At 48.1% G+C, this 19,964-nt stretch overlaps 1 protein-coding gene across 10 annotated transcripts in view; it reads left to right on the forward strand.

Moving 5' to 3' along the window:
- Nucleotides 1–19,964, forward strand: part of EIF4G3 (eukaryotic translation initiation factor 4 gamma 3) — a 142,745-nt gene that overhangs the window by 108,133 nt on the left and 14,648 nt on the right. For 9 of the 10 annotated variants that reach the window (XR_010082838.1, XM_063417465.1, XM_063417467.1 and 6 more), the window contains 13 exons: nucleotides 1,098–1,353; nucleotides 3,685–3,842; nucleotides 4,932–5,057; nucleotides 6,146–6,256; nucleotides 9,940–10,110; nucleotides 11,069–11,266; nucleotides 12,120–12,266; nucleotides 12,518–12,754; nucleotides 14,793–14,897; nucleotides 16,231–16,363; nucleotides 17,359–17,453; nucleotides 18,992–19,085; nucleotides 19,640–19,757. Coding sequence is in view for 9 of the 10 variants with exons in the window: in XM_063417465.1 (XP_063273535.1) it covers nucleotides 1,098–1,353; nucleotides 3,685–3,842; nucleotides 4,932–5,057; nucleotides 6,146–6,256; nucleotides 9,940–10,110; nucleotides 11,069–11,266; nucleotides 12,120–12,266; nucleotides 12,518–12,754; nucleotides 14,793–14,897; nucleotides 16,231–16,363; nucleotides 17,359–17,453; nucleotides 18,992–19,085; nucleotides 19,640–19,757 (1,949 nt within the window). In the remaining variant the exon portion in view is untranslated. The remainder of the gene's footprint in view (nucleotides 1–1,097; nucleotides 1,354–3,684; nucleotides 3,843–4,931; nucleotides 5,058–6,145; nucleotides 6,257–9,939; nucleotides 10,111–11,068; nucleotides 11,267–12,119; nucleotides 12,267–12,517; nucleotides 12,755–14,792; nucleotides 14,898–16,230; nucleotides 16,364–17,358; nucleotides 17,454–18,991; nucleotides 19,086–19,639; nucleotides 19,758–19,964) is intronic. The other variant, XM_063417470.1, reaches the window with a different exon arrangement.

The raw sequence follows: 19,964 nt of genomic DNA on the forward strand, positions 1-19,964 counted from the left end.
GGTGACCAACTGATGGAGAAGCTGACAAATGCAAATGCAGAAGTTTTCAGGTGAAACCACCTCAAGAGTGATCAGAAGAATAAAAGAAAACCTCCCTCGCTGCTGCTCTGGTAGGGATATTGCAGCAGGGAGCTGTGCTTAATATCTTTGGTCAATATGGGGTTAGAATCAATCAGAAAGGGAGCAAGAGAGGAAAAAATGTAAAAGTTCAGACTGCCCAGTGTGTGGATAAAAGCTGAAACTGGTCAGATGTGATGCACAGCAAGAGAGCAAAGGGTGTCACTTAGGCTGCACCAGCAGGTTCATCCTCCACGTCATCCTCCCCTGGAGGAGTCACATCTCCTTTGCCACCCAGCAGTTCCACTGAGGAATTCGTCAGAGAATTCTCTTGGAAAATCTGCAAGAAGCGTTTTAGGATGTGGTGCTGTCAGGTGGGGAGGCAAAAGGATCGGGAGCCTCCTCCAGAGCATCCTCAATGAAGTTATTCCTTTGTTCAGTGCTAAGATGTGCTGGGATTTCTCCCGGGAGAAGTGCATTCCAACGCCTCCTCGTCTGAATGCACAATCAGGCTGTGTCCTTGGAGAGCTCTAAAATTAACAGCCAGGGATACTATTAATGCTTTTTCCTCAAACTGAGAGGCTGGAATTGTGGCTGGATCTCACATTGCCTTCCTTAGTGGGATCTGCTCCAGTTGGCAGCAGACATTTAAAGATAGAATCCCCCCAAACAAGCACCACGTGTCCTTTACCATCCCTTTGTCATGGATGGTAGGAGAAGAGGAAAGCAGAGTTGTCTGTCCAGGCTGGGATTGCATGTGGCTTAACAATACCCTCCATCCAATCCTGTGGGGATTTCATGGCAATGCTGAGTCTTTCCAGTTGCACCATTAATTATCAGTGGGTTACCCATGGGAATGAGCTGATAAATCACCCAGTTGGCTCAGCGTGGTGTTCCATCTCCCTGTGTAAGATACATTTGTATTCCTGCTGCTCCCAAAAAATGCCACATGAATCCATGAAGAGAACAATCCATGTTTCACGTGCATTGAATTTGTCAGGGTGTTTCTAATGAAACCTCTGCCTCTGTCCATGGTCCAGCCTAAGGAGGAGGAGGAGGAGGAACCTTCAGGGGACAAAGTACTTGAATCTGACCAGGAGAAAATGAGCCATGGGCTTCAACCGGAGAGGGAACCCTTAGAGCTCAAAGTGGTGAAACCCGTGGAGGAGAACGGGGAGCCGGAGGCAGAGCCCGTGCGGAACGGTGCCGAGAGCATCTCGGAGGGCGAGGGCACCGACGCCAACTCCGGCTGCACAGAGAGCTCCGGAGAGGGGCCCGTGTACCAGTGCAAACCAGGTAAGTCCTGCCCCACTCTGCTTCTCTGCCTCCCTCCTGTAAGGGCTGCTGACACCAGGTGTCATTCCTACAGATGTTCCCATTGGGACTGGAAGGGGACTCAGTGTTCTCTGTGTGCAGATCTGCCGAGATCTGCAACCCAGCAGGCCCCGAGAGATCTTCAGGGGGCAAAAGGGGAAAATTGGTTTTGTCTTGCTGGTTGTGGTCAAGAGAAGAGAAAATCCCTAATTCCTTGAAATTTTTGTGCATTTGGATGCTAGCTACAGCACGGTGGAAATGGCAGAGAGTTGGTTCCTGTGTGATTGACAGCTGGAAACCATCCAAGAAATTCCACATAAACCAATATACCCCTGAAATAAGAGGTGGTTAAATAAGAAATGGAAGTGCTCATTGGGTCCTAAATACAAATATGTGTGTTCATAAAGATTTAATTTCCTGGCTAAACAGTTGCATGGATCTTTGGATATCTAGAAAAGCTAAGGAAGAGAAACAGTTTGTGGTTTTCAATCCAGGCACTGCCCAGCTCTGTCCCATTGTTTAGGATATCTATAAAGTGTTTCTGTTATTTATGAAGACCTAACCTTTTTGTTATTTATGTAGATTTTGTAATTTATAGATCTGAACCTCAGGTAATCCATCTCATTTAGAGAGAACTTGAGACCAACTTCTCAGTTGCTCCCAGTTTTTAAACAATTTCTCAAATTCAAGTGAAACTCCCTCCAAATAAAGTAGTTATTTTTTTAGGAGCCCAGAAATTAAAGAGTATAATAATAATAAGGAAGGACTTGGAGAACCTGGTGGGCAAGAAGCACCCTCATTAAGGGACTCCACTGCAGTGGTTATTTTTGCATTACTTTGTTCTGACAAAGACCTCAATTGCTTTTGTTTTTTTTAATTCAGCACAATCACATCGTGTGAGGGAAACAGAGGCCTCTTCATAGCTCAGCACACTCAGGGTACCTGACCAGTTCACTAGCCAAGCACTTCCTGAAATTAATCCATAATTCATTGGCTGATGCAGTCAGAACAATCCCAGCTGGGTCCAGATGTCCTTTCACTCAGCTGGAGGGGTGGGATTGATCCCTGGGAAAGCAACATACATCAGACTTGTGCAATAGACCTCGATTTCAGCTCAGCTCTTTTTAGAAAGGGGAAATTCTGCCTTTGGAAGAACTGTGTGTTTGATCCCTATCTTTCTCTGCACTGGGGATCTTCTGTGACAGTGCCCAGCTGCTCTTCACATTAAAACAGCTTGTTGAGAGCTTTCCAGAAGAAGGAAACTACACATAAACTGCTTGTTGTTGCACTGGAGTTTTTGCGTGGTGAAGGACAGGTACAATGGGCAGGCCAGGAATTCCAGCCAGGATCCATTTCTGCACCCCTGTATCCTGAAGCTCTGTAGAAATAAAACTGCATAAAGAGCTAAAGTTTGCAATTACTTCTGTGTATTTTCATTCCCAGTTATTAAAACCCATCATTGGAGTAAGTCACTGCTCATGGCCTCTGCAGGAGTGCAGATGGTGAGATCCAAAGCCAGGGGTTAGGGAGTCAAATAAAGGAATAATAAATACCTGAAGGGCTGATGAATGCTGAGTAATGCAGTCTGGCATGAGGGAGATCCAAAGGCAGCATCTCATACGGATGTTTTCCTTCAGATAAAACATGTTTTCTTCCCTAATTCAAACAAACTGTGTGGCCAGTGCTAAAAATCCCATCTCCAGGCCACCAGAGGCTGACTTTCCTTGTGCTAAAGTGGCTGTAGGTTTATGCTGTGGTTTGCACCAGGCAGGGTTCTCCACACCCAAAAAGCCCCATGTGGAAAGCTGTAATTCCCAGATCATGGACTGTGGTTGTGGTTTCTCTTGTTTCTGCTTTTATCTCCAGCCTAGTTTGTTCACAGTTCCATGGCTTCACATTTTCAGAAGGTGTTTTTGTTCCATGCTCTGCTTTCCTTAACTTCGTGGTTATGACTCCTTTTACACCAGACAAACCCCTTTAACTTCTGCATTTTCACACAGAAACAGGGAATTGTCCCCATTCAACTATATCCCACAGGAGAGCAGAAGTCAAAGTTAGATACATGGGTTAGAACTGGAATTAGTGACCAGATCCAGCTGTGGTTGCTCTGGACCTGGCTCTACGTGCCCCATTGTTCATGTCCCTTTAATGTTATGTGTGTTGCCCTCCTCTCTCCCTTCAAAATGAAAATTAAAATAAATTGAAATTTCCCAGGCTGGTGCAGCAGCCTTGTCCCTTTGAATTTACCAGAACCATATCTGGGTGAGCAGAGGGTTTGTTTCCTGTGACTCTCAGGGACTTTTCTCCCTATAGAGCAGTGGAAGCCCCTAGACCCGGAGGGGAAGAAGCAATATGACCGGGAATTCCTGCTGGATATCCAGTTCATGCCTGCCTGTATCCAGAAGCCCGAGGGGCTGCCTCCCATCAGCGATGTGGTGCTCGACAAGGTGAGGGGAGAGCCCATAAAACAGGTACGTGCAGGGATTTAATATAAATAAAGATTCCTAATGCCTCATTCCTGAACCATTTCCATGCCAGGTTTTGGTGGGGAGTGGGAATAGTTGGTCTCATCACAAAATTCTACAAATAGAAGTGTTGGTGCCTGATGAATGTGCACAGATGATTAAAAGCTGAAGTATTTTTGATGGTCTTTATCTAGATTAAGTTATACCAGGTTGTTATTAAAATTTAAAATGACCCAGCCATGAAGAGCTGAGGATCCAAGCAAGGCTAGATGGAGAGGCAGTGGTTTTTATTAGATCAATTAAAAAGCAGAGAGAAGCTTTTGGGCAAACTGGTTTTTGATCTGAAGCCGTTTCTTCACTATTTATAAGCTGATCTAATAAAAAATCCTTAAGAACTCCATTCTCGGCAGTTTCAGGATTTCTCTCCAGCCTCTTCTCACAGCTGATTGTCTCTGCTGGAGGTCTGGCCTTAGTGAAACACTTGAGATTTCTGAGTGCTGACACCAAGGCCTCGTTCTGCTCTTACGGAGAGCTGGGGAGTCCCTTGGCTTTGATGGAACCACAACAGACTCACTCCTGAGACTCAGGGATGTGGGTGATCCTCGTATGCAGAAACATTTCCTCTCTAAGTTTCATACCCAGGCAAACTGTAAAACGCAGTATTATTCCCAAAATTTAATCTACCTTCTATTTTCATGATTGTTTCTCACTGTTTTGTGTTTGAGCTTCCTGGGCTCAATTGCTCATCTCTCATGTTGGCACAAGAGCCATTGCTTTGAGGGAGGGTGGTAGTTTCATGCTCCTGAACCAAGAACAGGCTTGTGTTACCATGTTTTTATCCTGCATAATTCCTGTCAGCCTTGAAATGTTTCTGACCTCTACCTGTTTCCTTAATAGTCTCCTGAAGAAGATGTATTTTAAATTAAATGCTTATTTTTAGCATAAGTGTGGATGCCGAAAACTGGAGCAGTTAAAAGCTTTAATTTGGATGTTAATAGGACTGTTATGGTTTAGCAGATGTCTGTAGATTGCATGACCTCTGGTAGTTCAGCACCCCTGAGCAGCCCCTGTTTGTGTGCTCTGCTCACGGCACAGGTCAGTCAGCCGAAATTGCCGCTGAGGACTCTGGACCCCCGGATCCTGCCACGAGGCCCCGACTTCACACCAGCCTTTGCTGATTTTGGGAGGCAAGCCCCCGGGGGAAGAAACGTGTCTGGAAGTGTGAGTTTACCCCAACTTGCTCATTTAAAATCTGGCCTTAACACTGATGAAGTCCCTCCTCAGGCGTTTGGGCCTCTTCCGATGCGCCGATGGTTCTCGTTTTGTCAGGATGAATGCAGGGGTGATGTTTGCTTGACAAAATGTAGGGAAATTGGAAACAGTTGTGGTTGTGGATGTTAGTGATGGGTAGGTGTTGTTTGGGAAGGGTTCAGTCTCCTTCCGGTTTCCCTGTGTGAGAGGGTGGAAGCGTTCCCACACCAGGACCCGGCAGTCGTGTGTGCGGTCGCGCGTTCGTCGTACAACAAACCCGGCGTCAGTGCGTCATCCTGGGGGTTGTGCAACAAAACACACCAACAGAGCAAAGCTGTTTTACTAACAAACAAAATATAGCCAGCACCTGTGTGTGCCTGCTTTCTCTGTGCTTCCACATGCTTTTCCTCTGTGCTTTGGTCACTTCATTCCTTGTTTTCCCACCTTTTCTGCTGCTTTTCTTTCACTTTCCCTTCTTCTCCCTGTGTCTGGCTTTGCCCACACTCTGAAATCCCTCTGTGAGTTCTTCACTCGTGCCTCTGCCATATCTTTTCCTGGGGCACAAGTGCCCCCAGCCCGTGCTACCCTGTCAGTGCTATCTGGAGGAGGACGCTGCCAGCGTTTGGGGCAGTCACTGATTTTCAGCTATTGAGGTGCTTCTGCTGTGTCCATCTGGATGTGTCTAATGACACAGCCATCGTGGAGCTTTCAAACCTGCTGGTTCCAGAAGAGTTCCCTGAATCACTCCAGCTTCCAAGTGTGCAGATTTCCTGGAGTCAAAACCAGCAATTTTGGGTCAATGTAATATTTCCGGTTTGGGAGCAGCCTTGTGGCTGGTGCCTCAGTTATGGGGTGCAGATCTGTGTCTTGAAGTTGCCTCGGTGCCACAGTTTCTCTTGGAGCACCACCTGGTCCACAAAACCTCGTGAGGTCACCAGTGCTTCCCGCATTCGGGACATGCAGGTTGTGCTGCGGCACCTCCTCTGCTGTCATGTCCTGAGTGTCCCCGGCCCTGTGGCATCTGGGTAACGCGGCTGTTGCTCTTTGTCTCTCCGCAGGCCTGCAAAGTGCAGAGCACCCCTGGATTGCCCTCCCTGGCTCGATGCGGGCCCCCAGCATGCCCTCTCTTGGTCTCGCCTCACCCACCATTGAGGAACCTGCCGATAGGGGTAAGCCAAATCCCCCCCTCTCCCCCCAGACTTTGCACCTTTTTGTAGAGTTGCCTTTTTTCCCCAACACCCACTGTTGATAAAGAACGACCGGCAGAAAACTTTACAAAAAGGTGCAACCTTGTTTAAAAAAAACCGAAACAAGACTTGCATTGTACCCCTCTAGGCAGTCTTCAGTGGTGGGTGGGACATCACCAGCTGAGGGCATGCTGGGACGTTGGCCTGAGCGGGATCCGCGAGGGTCTGCACTTTGCAGACCTGTGGAAAGGGGGAGAAAAGGTAAGTCCTGCTTACCCCGTTCATTTGGAGCATTCAGCACATAACATACATCTTACATTTGCGCCTTTGCAGAGCAGAGCCTCTCCTTGCCTTGTTCTGGAGGAGGGTTGGAAGGTGACCTGGTTCAGCCAGCCTGTCCTCGATGCCGGCGGTTGTAGGATCAGAGGGTTCTGAGCCCCAGGAATGCCAGACATTCCCCTCTCGTGACGCATGGCAACCCCTGCGTGTGCGCTGCCTGTCCCCAGCCATCCCACCTCTGCACAGGCCATGCCATCAACCATCAAACCACTGCCTCTTCCTTGCCCCAAATAATGTTGAGAGCTCAGCGCTAACTGCTTCCGGCACATTGAGAGTCTTTTGTTTCGCTTCCTTGGCTTTTGTCTTTGTTTCCCTCTTTTTGCTTGGATGTGTTTATGACTGTTTCTGGCATTAACCAACGTTGCGTCAGACGGCACCGAGGTGGAGTTGCACAGGAGCAGAATGCAGCTGGGGAGGCTCTTTGGTGTAGGCAGGGTTAGGTGAACATGGCAGGTGAGGAGATGCAAACTCAGAGATGGTGGGCTGGAGCAGACAGATCTGTCCTTGCACAGGATGCGTTTGCTTTGTCCTTCCCAAGAGGTGATGGAAACTGAAATCACCTCAGTTCTTGTTCCTGGAAGGCACAACCTCTCCCAAGCATGGAAGATCAATTTCACTGTCTTCATTCAAAGCCTCTTACAGAGGGAGAAGCACTTCCTTAATTCCTTGGATGGTTTCTAAAGTATTTCCATGACTTGCACCCTGAGTGGGAGCACCAGGTCAGTCTGTGCTGCTGTGAGCCTTTGGCATCTCTGCAGGAGTCTTGTACCTGTGTCTTCCTGCTTTCCTTTCGCTCATCTGCCTCCGGAAGAGAGGTTATTCAGATTAGTGCAGGAGCACCTGGTAACTGACCCATGCTCCAGACCCATCATTATTTACAGGAAGCCTGGCCTGAGCTTACCACCTCTTTAACTTGCTGTATAAATCTGGAGCCAAAAACACCAGAGCCCTAGACCGTTTCTCTTAAAAGTTAGATCCATCTATTATTTTACTGCATCTTCAAATGAGGCTTCTGTTCACTGATTGAAAACCTAATCAAACAGTTTGAACTGAGTTTATTCACAGATATTAAAAATGTACAGTCTCAAAGAAAGTATTTGTTGTGTTGATGCCTGAAAGGTCTGGGCTCAAAGGCAGGCGGATGTGAGGAGGTGACACGTGACACACTGGTGCTCCGTGCATCCCTCAGTTTTCCACGGGAGGCACCGCCTTCAGAGGTGAGTGTTTGCTAAAAAGGAACATTTGCATGGACCTGTGCCCAAGGAAGTTCCATGCCCAAGGAAGTGCCAGCCTCTGCGACTCCATCCCTGTGCATTACAGTCTGGCGTGTTTGGGAGGTCCTTCAGACCAGAGCAGCCTCTGTGCAGGAGATGGGGTGGCTGCAGGTCACCTCTTCTTGGCTTTGCCCCCGTTCTGGGGGGAATGAGCTCAAAGGTTTGGGTTTTCAGGACACACTCCAGTCTGGCTCTGACTACAGAGCTGTCCGCAGGCAGGAGGTGTGTGGTGAGCTCAGGCACACATGGCTGTGGCCAGTCAGTTTTCTGTTACATCACTGTCTGGTTTTTCAGCTGGATGGAAGTTTCTTCTCTCCATGTCTGCAGCGTGGTCAGAACCTGGGCAGCAGAACTGGGTAACCCCAGAGGTGATGTGTGAAGGCAAGGCTGCTGTCAGGCCTTGCTGTGCCAGACCGGGGTCAGTCAGGGCTCAGGGTGGGGTGTAGGGAGAGATCAGTGTCTGCTTTAGGAAGGTGTCTGACACACAAAAACATCCTGAAAGCTCCCTGTTCCACTGCTTCCTCAGGAGCGATCAGCTGGGGCGGTTGTGCTGCAAGTGGTCAGATTTGATGATATTGATGATATCTTCAAGAGAAATGATTCTGTGAATTACAGCGTTCATGGGGCTTGTGCCCCATGCAGTTTGAATAATCTGCTGGGCTATTTCTGTGCATGGCCGGAGATGTGAACAGGGGTCTTTGTAAGCTGAGGGGCGCCCAGTGACACCGTGCCCCTCGGAGCCCTCTCCCAGGCATTGCTGGGCACACGGAGCAGGTCATGGCGTGAGGTCATTGTCTTCTGACAACGTCTTCCTCTGTTGCTGTTACCCCATAATGAAGCCCAAACAAGAGCTCCAGCACTGCTGGTGGTCCTGTTCATTTGCACGCATTTACCTTGTCAAAGGCAAGTGGTTCAACTCCTTCCGTCTTTAAGAAGAATTTTGCCTTTCAGTAACCACAAACCCAGGTTTATGGCTGATATATGACATAAGAGGCACCAGCCAAGAGCCCTTTCCTCCTATTTATTGAAGCTCTTCAAGTAACTGCAGTGCTTTGGCCTTTTTGATGCTTGTTGAATCCCTTTGTTGAACAAAGCAGTCTTTGAAATGGCCCATCTTCTGTGAGTTGCTGCTGAGCAAATTAATTACTGCTGTGGGAAGTACCAGGTTTGATAATGGAGTTTTGCTGCATAAATTTGTACCTTGAGGTTGCCCATTTGTGATAAATGAGTTCACAAATGTGAAAGACTGTGGGGGAAGAGCAACCTCCCAATAGCACCTAATACCTTTAGTCCTTAATCAGAAGCCCTCAGATGATGAAGAGGAGGTTTGGGGGTGTCTTGTGCCCTCCCACTTGTACATCTGGTGAAAAGCTCCCTGGCTGTGGCACGTTTTGTGCCTGTTTGGGAGGAGCATCACATAACACAGGATTGCAGAAGTGTTTAGGCAGTTTCAAAGCACCTGATTCCCTTTCTTCTGTGAAACCACCCAGAATTTGTCCCATATCTGTTAGGATCCATATTTTTAGAGTGCAGGAACTGCGGTGATACTCCTTCACTGTGTTTTACGTAATTCCTGTCTCAAAATGGCTTTGCTGGAAGCAATCTCCAGTAAAACTTAACATGTCTGGCAGAGCTGCTAATTTATCATCGTCTAAGTGCTTGGGATGGCATGTTTGAAATACACCTGTAAGTGCTGAATTCTTCCACACCTTACTGTGATGTCTCAGTTATGGATTTTCTGACTCCCAAGAGGCACTTCTGGCCAGTCGGGATCAGTTCAGCCCCGCTCTAGCAGCACCTGGAGTGCCGCTGGGTTGTGTAGGCAGAGTCAGCGTATCTCTCTGTTGGGAAAAGCTGCCCAGAGAAATGTGCCTGGTGTCTTCACATTCCCTGTGACCAGCCTGGAGCAGTATTGGGTCAGAGGGACTCCTCGTGTCCCAGCAGATGTGCTGGTGGTCAGCGGTGCCATCAGCGGATGTTGGCGTTTGCCCTGGAGTGTGTTATCCAGTGTGAGCCTAAAGTGGGATATAACAAGGAATGTTTTTGTCCTAGTTGTTGAATGTTGGACCGAGGAGATCTCAGCCGGGCCAGAGGAGAGAGCCCAGGAAGATCATCACTGTGTGTGTGAAGGAGGATGTGCACCTGAAGAAGGCAGAGAACGCCTGGAAGCCGAGCCTGAAGAGAGAAAGCCAAACAGAGGACCCAGAAAATGTCAAAACCCAGGTGAGAGCTTAAGTGGATCTGAGGGTGGAGCAGCTGCACCATGTGATGGTAATTTGCTTTCCCTCTTGTATCAGACGGTGAAAAAGGTAAGGAATTCCAGTTGGAATCCTGGCTTTCCCCTACCTTGATGGTATTTCCTGTATGTTTATTCTTGGCCTGGTGTTCAAATGCCAGTCCTGTATATTAAGCAGAGAACCTCCTGTCTCTCTTCCAGGATTGCTTTCCTACTTTTTTTTCTGGAATATTTCTGTCTCTCTTCTAAAGCAAAGAGCCCTCCATTCCCAGCACAGAACTTGGTTTTCATCTCCTTTTAGACCAAATTTCTGCCCTGAATCCTCAGCAAGACTGAGGTTCCTCTGTGAATTCCCTCAGTTGGTCCTGCCCAGCCCAATGGTGCCATCTGAAGCTCCCTCTGTCCTTCTCCCCCTCCTCTCCTCTGTGGGGCACTCGCTCTGGGAGGAGATGTTTGTCTGGTGGTTTATAATTTGTAGGATAAGTTGGGATGGTCTTGAAGGACACTGGAATTCTGTTCTTGGAGCTAATGGTGGCATTGTTGACCTCATTATCACCCTGGATAGGAAAAAATAAAGTGCCTTTAAGTGAATTATAGGAGAGGTTGATCACCTCTGGCTGAAGGAAACAGAGGCCACTCCCTGTTAATTTATATCTCATGGATTGAACTGATATAAAGAAGAGTGTTTCTGACCGGAAGGGCTTTGTGCCTCTTTTGCACTTGACAAAAGGACTTGAGTATTTCCAAAACTCCTGCCCGTAGTCTTGGTCTTTTGCTAGCTAAGTGAGAACTGGGGTTGGGCTGTGCAGAAACGTGTGATGTGTCGCTCAGCTTCCTAGACATTCCTACAGGATGTCTCCATTCCCCAGTGGGAAGCATCCTGGCTCATTCCTGAAATCCACCTGCACCTCTTGTGCCTGAACTTGAAGTGTTTCTGTCCTTCAGGAGCTGTTCCGCAAGGTACGAAGCATCTTGAACAAGCTGACACCCCAGATGTTCAACCAGCTCATGAAGCAGGTGACAGACCTGACGGTGGACACGGAGGAGAGGCTGAAGGGAGTGATTGACCTGGTCTTTGAGAAGGCCATCGACGAGCCCAGCTTCTCCGTGGCGTACGCCAACATGTGCCGGTGCCTGGTGACGGTAAGGGTGGCCCGCGGCATGGGAACTCCTCTGGGCAGGGTTCAGCATGGGCTGATGGGCAACGACAGAAACTGTGGAGTTAAATGTTAGTTTCTGAGTGTAAGTAAGAATAACTAATGTGCAGTGTTGGTTTGTTGGCCATGCCCAAGGCAGAGGGATTTGCTTGGAGCAGTTGTTGGGAGTTGAGGACTCCTTGCTCCACCTGGTCACAAGACAAGACGTATTTGGGAACTTCATGGAATCACAGAAGCATGGAATAGTAAAGGTGGGAAAGGGAACTTAAAGCTCTTCTCATTCCAGCCCCTGCCATGGGCAGGGACACCTTCCACTATCCCAGGTTGCTCCAAGCCTTGTCCAGCCTGGCCTTGGACACTTCCAGGGTGAGGCAACCACAGCTGCTCTGGGCACCCTGTGCCAGGGCCTCACCACCCTTCTGTCTGTCAGTTCCAAGGGAGCTCAATATGGGCCAGGCTTTGTACAGATCATTCTCAGATGGCGAATGTGGGACAAAAGAGCCCCCTTTTCCCAGGTCCTTCATGACTTGCAGTGAAGGAATATGGCTTAAGCCTTCAGCACAGAACAGGAGTGGTTTTAAGCAGGGGGTGTTTCTAAGGGATCCTATGGATGGAAATGTAATTCATCCCTGGGCAGAGGTGGTGTCAGCCAAGTTTGGAGTGTGACGTTACATCTGCAGTGTAAAACTCCACCGGGAATCCTGATGTGAGGCTTTATTTTCACAGCCTTGTGGAACCACGCAGCTCAACATGAAGTGCAAAATAAATGTTATGGATGACCCCTCCTCTGTGAAGTTTATCCCTAATTCTGCTGATGTTTTTCTTCCTTCTCACTCCAGCTGAAAGTGCCCATGGCAGACAAACCTGGGAGCACAGTAAATTTCCGTAAGTTGCTGTTAAATCGCTGCCAGAAGGAATTTGAAAAGGACAAGGCTGACGATGATGTCTTTGAAAAGAAGCAGAAAGAACTCGAAGCTGCCACCACTGTAAGTGGTGTTTTTCTCCATAAGTTCTCAGAGCTCCCTCAGAAAATTATTTCCTTTTGAGACAGCAGTTGGGGGGATTTTGGAGTTGAGACTTTCATTCTATCACTGTGCCTGAGGATAATAAAAAATATTTGCCTTGACAGTGGGTTTATCCCAGCATCTTTCTGGGCTTTAGGAGAAAAAGAGTGAACATAGAACTGGATCTTTCAAAGAGTTCTGTGCACTGTGAACATGGTTTTGCTGTTTTACAGCCAGAGGAGAAGACGCGGCTCCATGACGAGCTGGAAGAGGCCAAGGACAAAGCCCGGCGGAGATCCATTGGGAATATAAAATTCATTGGCGAGCTTTTCAAGCTGAAGATGCTGACAGAGGCCATCATGCACGACTGCGTGGTGAAGCTGCTGAAAAACCACGATGAGGAGTCCCTTGAGTGCCTTTGCCGCCTGCTCACGACCATTGGCAAGGACCTGGACTTTGAGAAGGCAAAGGTGGGGCAGGAATGGTAGTGAGGGATGAGGCTCTCTGGGCAGGGCTGGAAGAATGGGTGTGGAGTGTTTTTATTTGAAGATTTGTTTTTTCTTCAGGAATTTCCATATGGCATGAGGAAATCATCCACTCCTCTGTGGATGTTTCATCATGACCTGGCCTTGCTCCCTGTTCTGTAGTAGATTTCTGTATCATTTTCAACAGTGTTCTCCAGTTGTTATTTCCAACTATTTTATCCAAACACACAGCCCATAAATGCACAGTGTTTACTTTTTCCAAGTTGAATGTCCCTCTTCCTTCCCAAAACATTAATATTTCCAGTTGAAGGTTTATGTTACCTACAAAAGCCACGATGAAATGTATTGTTCAGGTTAAATCTAAAACACCTTCATTAACCAGTCCAAACCCCACCTAAGCCTCAGGGCTGTCTGTGTTTCTTTGTTATCCTTGTCTCGCATTGTGCTGGGATGTGGCAGCCATTCTGCAACTGCAGCACTCCTGAACCCTCCTCCCCATTTTCCAGCAAATATATCTGTAGCATGGAGCATTGCACACTCTAAGAGCTTCTCTTGGCACAGACAGTCTGCTGCTCCTTCATGAAAACCAAGCTTGGGATGAAAAACTCAGGGGTTTTGCCAGGAATCAGTGGGACTCTGCTCTGGAATCAAATGGAGCTAATTGTGTTCAGCTGCCCCAGGCAGGGAGTTCCCTCTCCACTCGTTGGATCTCAGGGATCATGGAGGATCAGTCCTGAGTCTTAAGGGGAAGAAATTTCCCAGACTGTTCTGTGAGCATTGACCAAAACAATGTGGTTTATCAGCAGTGCCAGGCTAAACACCTCGTGCTGTGAACGCAGCACCAGGCACGGTGCCAGCACAGGATTCAGTTTCTCCATGTGCTTTAGGAGGAAAACCAGGTCTGACTTCCAAGCTGAGGTCAGGCTGGGCGAGGCCTGGGTGCTGTTTTGGTCTTTTTGAGCACTGTAAAACCCAACATTTTGGTGCTCTGCTGGTTCTGCACCTTTGAGCTGAGGCATGGCGGGGCACGGAGCGAGGGAGCAATTCCAGATTCCTCTGTCCTGTCTTTGGGATTGGTTATTTCTGTCAAGACTGAGAGAATCCTTCTTAATGGGGTAGACATTTTATTACGTGTTTTTATTGAAGCTGAACTGTTAGTCATAGTTTAATTAAAACTTCCAAACAAAGTCCATTGGAAATATTTCCCCATCATTCCTAACTTCAGAAACATTTGCACCCAGAGCTGGAAATTTCCAAGACAAGGCCAGACACAAATTTTAATGGATTTTTTTGTTGTTTGTTTAATTACAAGGACAAGGGTTTTGCTGGTTTTTAGTGAAGATCAGGAAACACAGTAGAAAACTGCTCTGAAACTCCTGTTTGAAACAGAGGCCCTATTTTGAGAAAACAGCTTTTTAGAGCTTGGTGATTTAAACCTAAATTTAGACCTAACAGGAGCTTCTCTGCTGATCTGGATTCATGTCTTAGTGTGAGCTTACTGGGATTCCACCACATCACAATTTTCTGGGTGAGAAGGAGTTTGTGGAGTTTTTTCCCACAGCTGAGCCCATCTGTTCTTGCCGAGAGACCCAGAGCTGCTGCTCAGTCTGGCCTGGATCAGCTCAGGATAAATCATGGAATGATGTGTCTTAGGCTGGTTTTGTACCCATTTTGTTTCCTGAGCCAGTTTTCCTTGGGCTGAGGTGAGCACACAGCTGATTTGAGGAGGGAAAGCTCAGATTAAGATATATTTTTGATGGATGTAATGTTTATTATGTATGTGCAGAGGTTGTAGATGGTTTGTGTAATTAAAGAGAAAGTACCTGCACAGTTGTGCCTCATATCCTGCATGAGGGTGCTGCCCTGTGCACCCTCAAATCCATCCTGGAGGAGTGTACAAGACCCAGCACTCACCTCTCTGGGGAGCATCCTTGTATCCCGGAATGCAGGACTCACTGGATGCCCCTCAAGGCAGTGCTTTCATTTTTCTCCACAGCGTGCTGATTATGTTTTTCTTGTCTAGCCCCGTATGGACCAGTATTTTAATCAGATGGAGAAGATTGTGAAAGAGAGGAAAACCTCCTCAAGGATTCGGTTCATGCTTCAGGATGTAATAGACCTAAGGCTGGTAGGTCCTAGCTCCAGTGAGTAAAAGCACGAAATCACAGAAGCCCAGACTAGTCTGGGTTGGAAGGAACCTTAAGGATCATCTTCTTCTACCCCTGCCATGGCCAAGGACACCTTCCACTATCCCAGGGTGCTCCCAGCCCTGTCCATCCTGGCGTTGGGCACTGCCAGGGATCCAGAGGCAAACACAGCTTCTGTGGGCACCCTGTGCCAGGGCCTGCCCACCCTCACAGGGAAGAATTTCTTCCCAATATCCCATCTGACCCTGCCCTCTGGTAGTGGGAAGCCATTCTGCCTTGTCCCCAGTCCATCTTCAGCTCTCTTGGAGCCCCTTTAAGCCCTGGAAGGGGCTCCAAGGTCTCCCTGGGGCCTTCTCTCCTCCATGTGAACACACCCAGCTCTCATGCCAGTCTGTCATGTTCCCTTCCATATCCAGGCTGGATAAGCTCTCATGCAGGAGGAGGGATTCCCAGCTCGAGTGGGATGTTAGGGAAAGATCTGTTCCCCTTCTCCCCGAAGTCTGGCTGTTCAAAGCCAGGAAATGTCTCCATGGTGTCCTGGTGCTGTGGTCAGTACATGTGTGGTGCAGGGGGTCCCCACACTGTGCAGGTGAGGACCTGGCCATGGGTGGAACAAACCTTCCCAACACCTGTAATTTCTGCCCCAGGGGAGCTGGTTTGGATTGTGTCGAGGCTGAAGTCACCATTTTGGCTGCAGGTAGATAATTATCTCAAGAGCTGTAAATGAGGCTGCAATAAGATAAGGGACAGTGTGGTCATTCCAGGGCTTGGAGGTTCTGGGCACTGCATGGCTGAAAAGACACATCAACCAAGGAGAGTGTTTTTGGAGTGACAGCTGCTCCTCTGCAGGATTCCTGTGTCAGCCATCACCATTCCTGGAGTGCAGAGCACCGTTTCCATTTAAAATCAGTCACTTCTTGCTTCTTTTTATTTTCAAGGTTTCATTTTTTTCCCTCAAGCTTGGAGGAGAGGCTGCTACAAAGAGTATCAGTCATAAACAGAGAGTGACAGCAGCTCTTCTCTTTCCTCTGAACCTTGAAAGAGAAGCTGGGAATGTGCAGGCTGGGGGTTAACATGTCCTAAATTCAGTCAGGTCTTTGCTGCAGTCTCTGTACCTGAATACAACGCTCTGCTCTCTGCAGCTGGGATAACCATGTCCATAATGTGTCCCACCTCCACAGGAATTTCTCCAGCCCCTCCAAGGCATGACAAGGGTGGGAGGATGAGGCCTCGTTCCCAATGTTCAAATTCCCTGTGTTTGATCTCCCCTGGAAGTTTCCCTGAGCACATGTTTGGGTTTTTTTGCTGCTTCAGTGCAACTGGGTGTCACGGAGAGCAGACCAGGGCCCCAAGACCATCGAGCAGATCCATAAAGAAGCCAAGATCGAAGAGCAGGAAGAACAGAGGAAGGTGCAACAACTCATGACCAAAGACAAGAGGAGACCGGGTAAAGTAAAAGTCAAGTTGGCTGCTCCTTTCACTCATTTCACATCCAGTAGCCTTAGAGGGAATCCCACATAAAAGGAAAAAAATCTGTGGGGTTTTTTTTCCTAATTGTAATGAGCAAAGGGAATTGGGGCATGATATGGCAGAGGCTGGAAAAGGAACAGATCTGGCATGGATTGGCTGTGGGGATTTTCAGGGGCAAATCTCATGGGTGCAAATAACTAACCACAGGCCATTGGTGCTTATGCGTTCCAGTCATTCAAACCAAGTTTGATTTTGTGACAGGCTGCCAGAAATCTGTTCTAACAGGTTTTTACTTAGGAGTCAGGTTTGCCATCCATTCTCATGCACTGCCGAGTCTCCTTTAAAGAGAAAAATATCTCATTTTCAGGAGTAACTGTGTTGTCTTTAGTTGTTGAAGTCATGAGGTGCTGACTCTGTTTGAGGGAGTGTCTTGGCGTCACCTTAAACTGCTCCTGACCCTCAGGACACTATCTGAAGATGGAGTGACTAGGAAAATGATGATTGGGACAGAGCAGGGCAAGGAGAAAGTAATTTTGGGGATTCTTTAGTACTAAGGATTGTCAGATGAAAGTGCTTTGAAACAGAGTGTAAAGAAAATAGATATAGTCTATAATTATCCTAAAAGTGACACCAGGAGAAGGTGAGGAGCCTGGGAGTGCCTGAGGAGCTCCATATCAGACCAGCCAAGCGCTGCAGGAATTGTGGGGTGAGTGAAGCTCTGGTCAGGGAAGGCATCTCACCTGCTCCCTCTGTGAGCTCGTGAACATCCGGCACCCACAGGAATGCAGAGAAATCAGCCAGGAACCATCCCTTCCAAAAGCAGCCCTTGAAAGGAGTGAGAGCTGTTATGTCCAGGCTGTTCTGTGGGAACACGTGCAGGCAGGCTGGTTTGTCATGTCAGTGTGAAGGACATTCCTGAGCAGGACCCTGCCAGTCAGAGCAGCAGGGTGAGCTGAGGTTTGTCATCCTCAGGTGTCCCGCGGGTCGACGAAGGCGGCTGGAACACTGTGCAGGGGGCAAAGAACAGCAGAGTGCTGGACCCCACCAAGTTCCTTAAAATCACCAAGGTAGGTGTCAGCACAAGCCTCCTCCAGGGCAATAAAACATCTGTTTGTCCAGGAACGACTGGGACAGTGTGTACAGGTCAAAACTTGGGGTTGGGACATTTTTAATCCTCGGAGTTAATACGGTGTGTAAATCAAGCTGCATTATCTTCTGGATGTTCCTGTTTCGTCCTGAGGGAAAGGAGTGTGCAGACTTTCTTTCTCAGGTTCACAGTGTCCTTTTAGTAATCCAGAAGCTCTCACAGTGAGAAAATCTACATTTTATTCAGTGATGAAAATGTGAGCCAGAGTATTGTGTGACATGGAGGTGCAGCACAGCACACATGTTCCATGGGTCTCAAACACATCACCTGGGGGTCTCAGATACCTGCTGGAAAACGTTGGCTGCCTCAAGTTCTTGAGACCCTATTCTGATGCTGCTCCTCAGTAAAACAGGGAGGCCGCATCCGCTTTAATGTGTCACAAACAGCAGCACTCCAGACTTAGTAGGCTCCAGTAGAATGGGAAGAGCAGTGTCTGCTTTTAGATGTTTCTTGACTTGGTGGCATGATTGCATCCCCCAGTGTGTGCTAAACTGTCATTTTCATCCTCCACAAGAGCCTCTTCCTGTTATTTCACCATTAGATTGGTGGATTTGGGACAGTTTTCCAGGCTGCAGGCTGGGCAAGTTGGAGATTTCTCCTATGTCAAACTTCAGAACAGCTCCGGGTTTTCTTGCCAAGGAAAAGTCTGGCCTTTGCATAAATCATTGACTCCTAAATATTCCCTTGTCCCACTTAACGTCACTCGCCCTGAATTTTTACACTCAGTGCCTGGATTCTTGGAGAGCTGTAAAACAGTACCTGGACAGACTGCAACCCTTCTGCAGATCCAATAAGTTTGTTCCTTCTGAAAGTCATAAAACAGTCCCCAAAACTTCATTAGCAGGAGAGGTTCAATCTCCTTCTGCCTGGGCTTACAGCTCACCTGGGAAAAGCCCTTCTCCTTTGTTCCATACAAATGGAGCTGGTTCCACAGCAGCTGCTTTCGAAGGAGAGAGGAGCTCCCCGAGATCTGTGAGGTCACAACCTCCTTGTCAATAAATTCTCTACTGAACATTGTAAAATCAATGTTCTCTTCTTGCCAGACATCACTTCTTCCCTCCAAATTCTGCCACCTGTTGTCATCCTTTGCCCTCTGGATTGTTTGGTGCCCTGCAGATCCCCCAAAGCTGTGACTGGAGAGTTGATGGACAGTGAAACTGGTTTACACATCACAAACAAACTGAACATCTTTCAGATAGGGATATACTGAGCTTCAGAATTCCCAATAAAGAGAAGCTTCTGCTCACTGTGAATGTCTCTCACTGACATTTGGAAAAGGCTCTTTGTGATGCCCTTTGTTGTTTGTGTTCTTTGTCTTTGGTCACAGTTTGGTCTTCCAAAAATACGTGAAGTGTATTTTGGTGCACACAAGACTGAGACTGTTGCCAAGAAATCTCCCATTTATTATTAAACAGTACGATTTGCCCTTGTAATTGTACGTCCTGATGTGTTTTACAGCCCACAATAGATGAGAAGATTCAGCTCGTGCCTAAAGCCCAGTTGGGCAGCTGGGGGAAGGGCAGCAGTGGTGGAGCCAAGGCAAGCGAGATGGGTAAGTCAGGATGGACCCTCACCCTCAGCTTTGCTGCTAAAGAGCAGGTTCAGGTGGAACCATGGAATGTTCTCAGCTGGAAGGGACCCACAGAGATCAGAGTTCAACCCCTGGCCCTGCACAGACCCCCAACAATCCCAACCTGTGCATCCCTGGTACCACTGTCCAAACACTCCTGGAGCTCTGGCAGCCTCAGGGCTGTGCCCATTCCCTGGGGAGCCTGGGCAGTGCCAGCACCCTCTGGGGAAGAACCTTTCCCTGAAATCCAACCTAAACCCCCCTGGCACAGGATTCTTCCCTGGATCCTGTCCCTGATCACAGCAGAGATCAGACCTGCCCGTCAGGAGGAGCTACAGCCCCAATGAGGGCTCCCCTCAGCCTCCTTTCCTCCCCTCTGTGTGTGACCCTCTGACAAGAAGGGTTGAAGTGGGACAGGACAAGCGTTTTCCCTGCAGTTCTGTCCCTGTCACTCCGGCTGAACTGCTCAGTGGTGCTGAGGTATCAGCAGCTCCTGACCTTGTTGCTCTGCTCTGTGTTGTCTTCACAATCTCCAGACTCCTTGCGACCAAGTGCCACAAGTCTGAACAGATTTTCTGCCCTGCAGCCTCCGGTCTCCCCAGTATCTGCCTCATCTGCATCTTCAGAACTAGACTCTCGCAGGGCCTTAACAAGGTGAGTGTGGCTCTATCGCTCTTCACTGCTGCTCTTGGCAACCCCTGCTCTGGGCACCAGCACTTGGAAAGAAGAGAATTCCTTTTTTTTCCAGGAATGGCTGGGTCCTTTTCCCCCTCTGAGTTAGCTTTGAACACGCCTGTATTTTATAATACCATAGGAGAGAGAGGTGGAATTAATTTTTAAAACCATTTTGATGAATGTTTT

Source organism: Prinia subflava, chromosome 21, assembly GCF_021018805.1.
Source record: "Prinia subflava isolate CZ2003 ecotype Zambia chromosome 21, Cam_Psub_1.2, whole genome shotgun sequence".
NCBI lineage: Eukaryota > Metazoa > Chordata > Aves > Passeriformes > Cisticolidae > Prinia > Prinia subflava.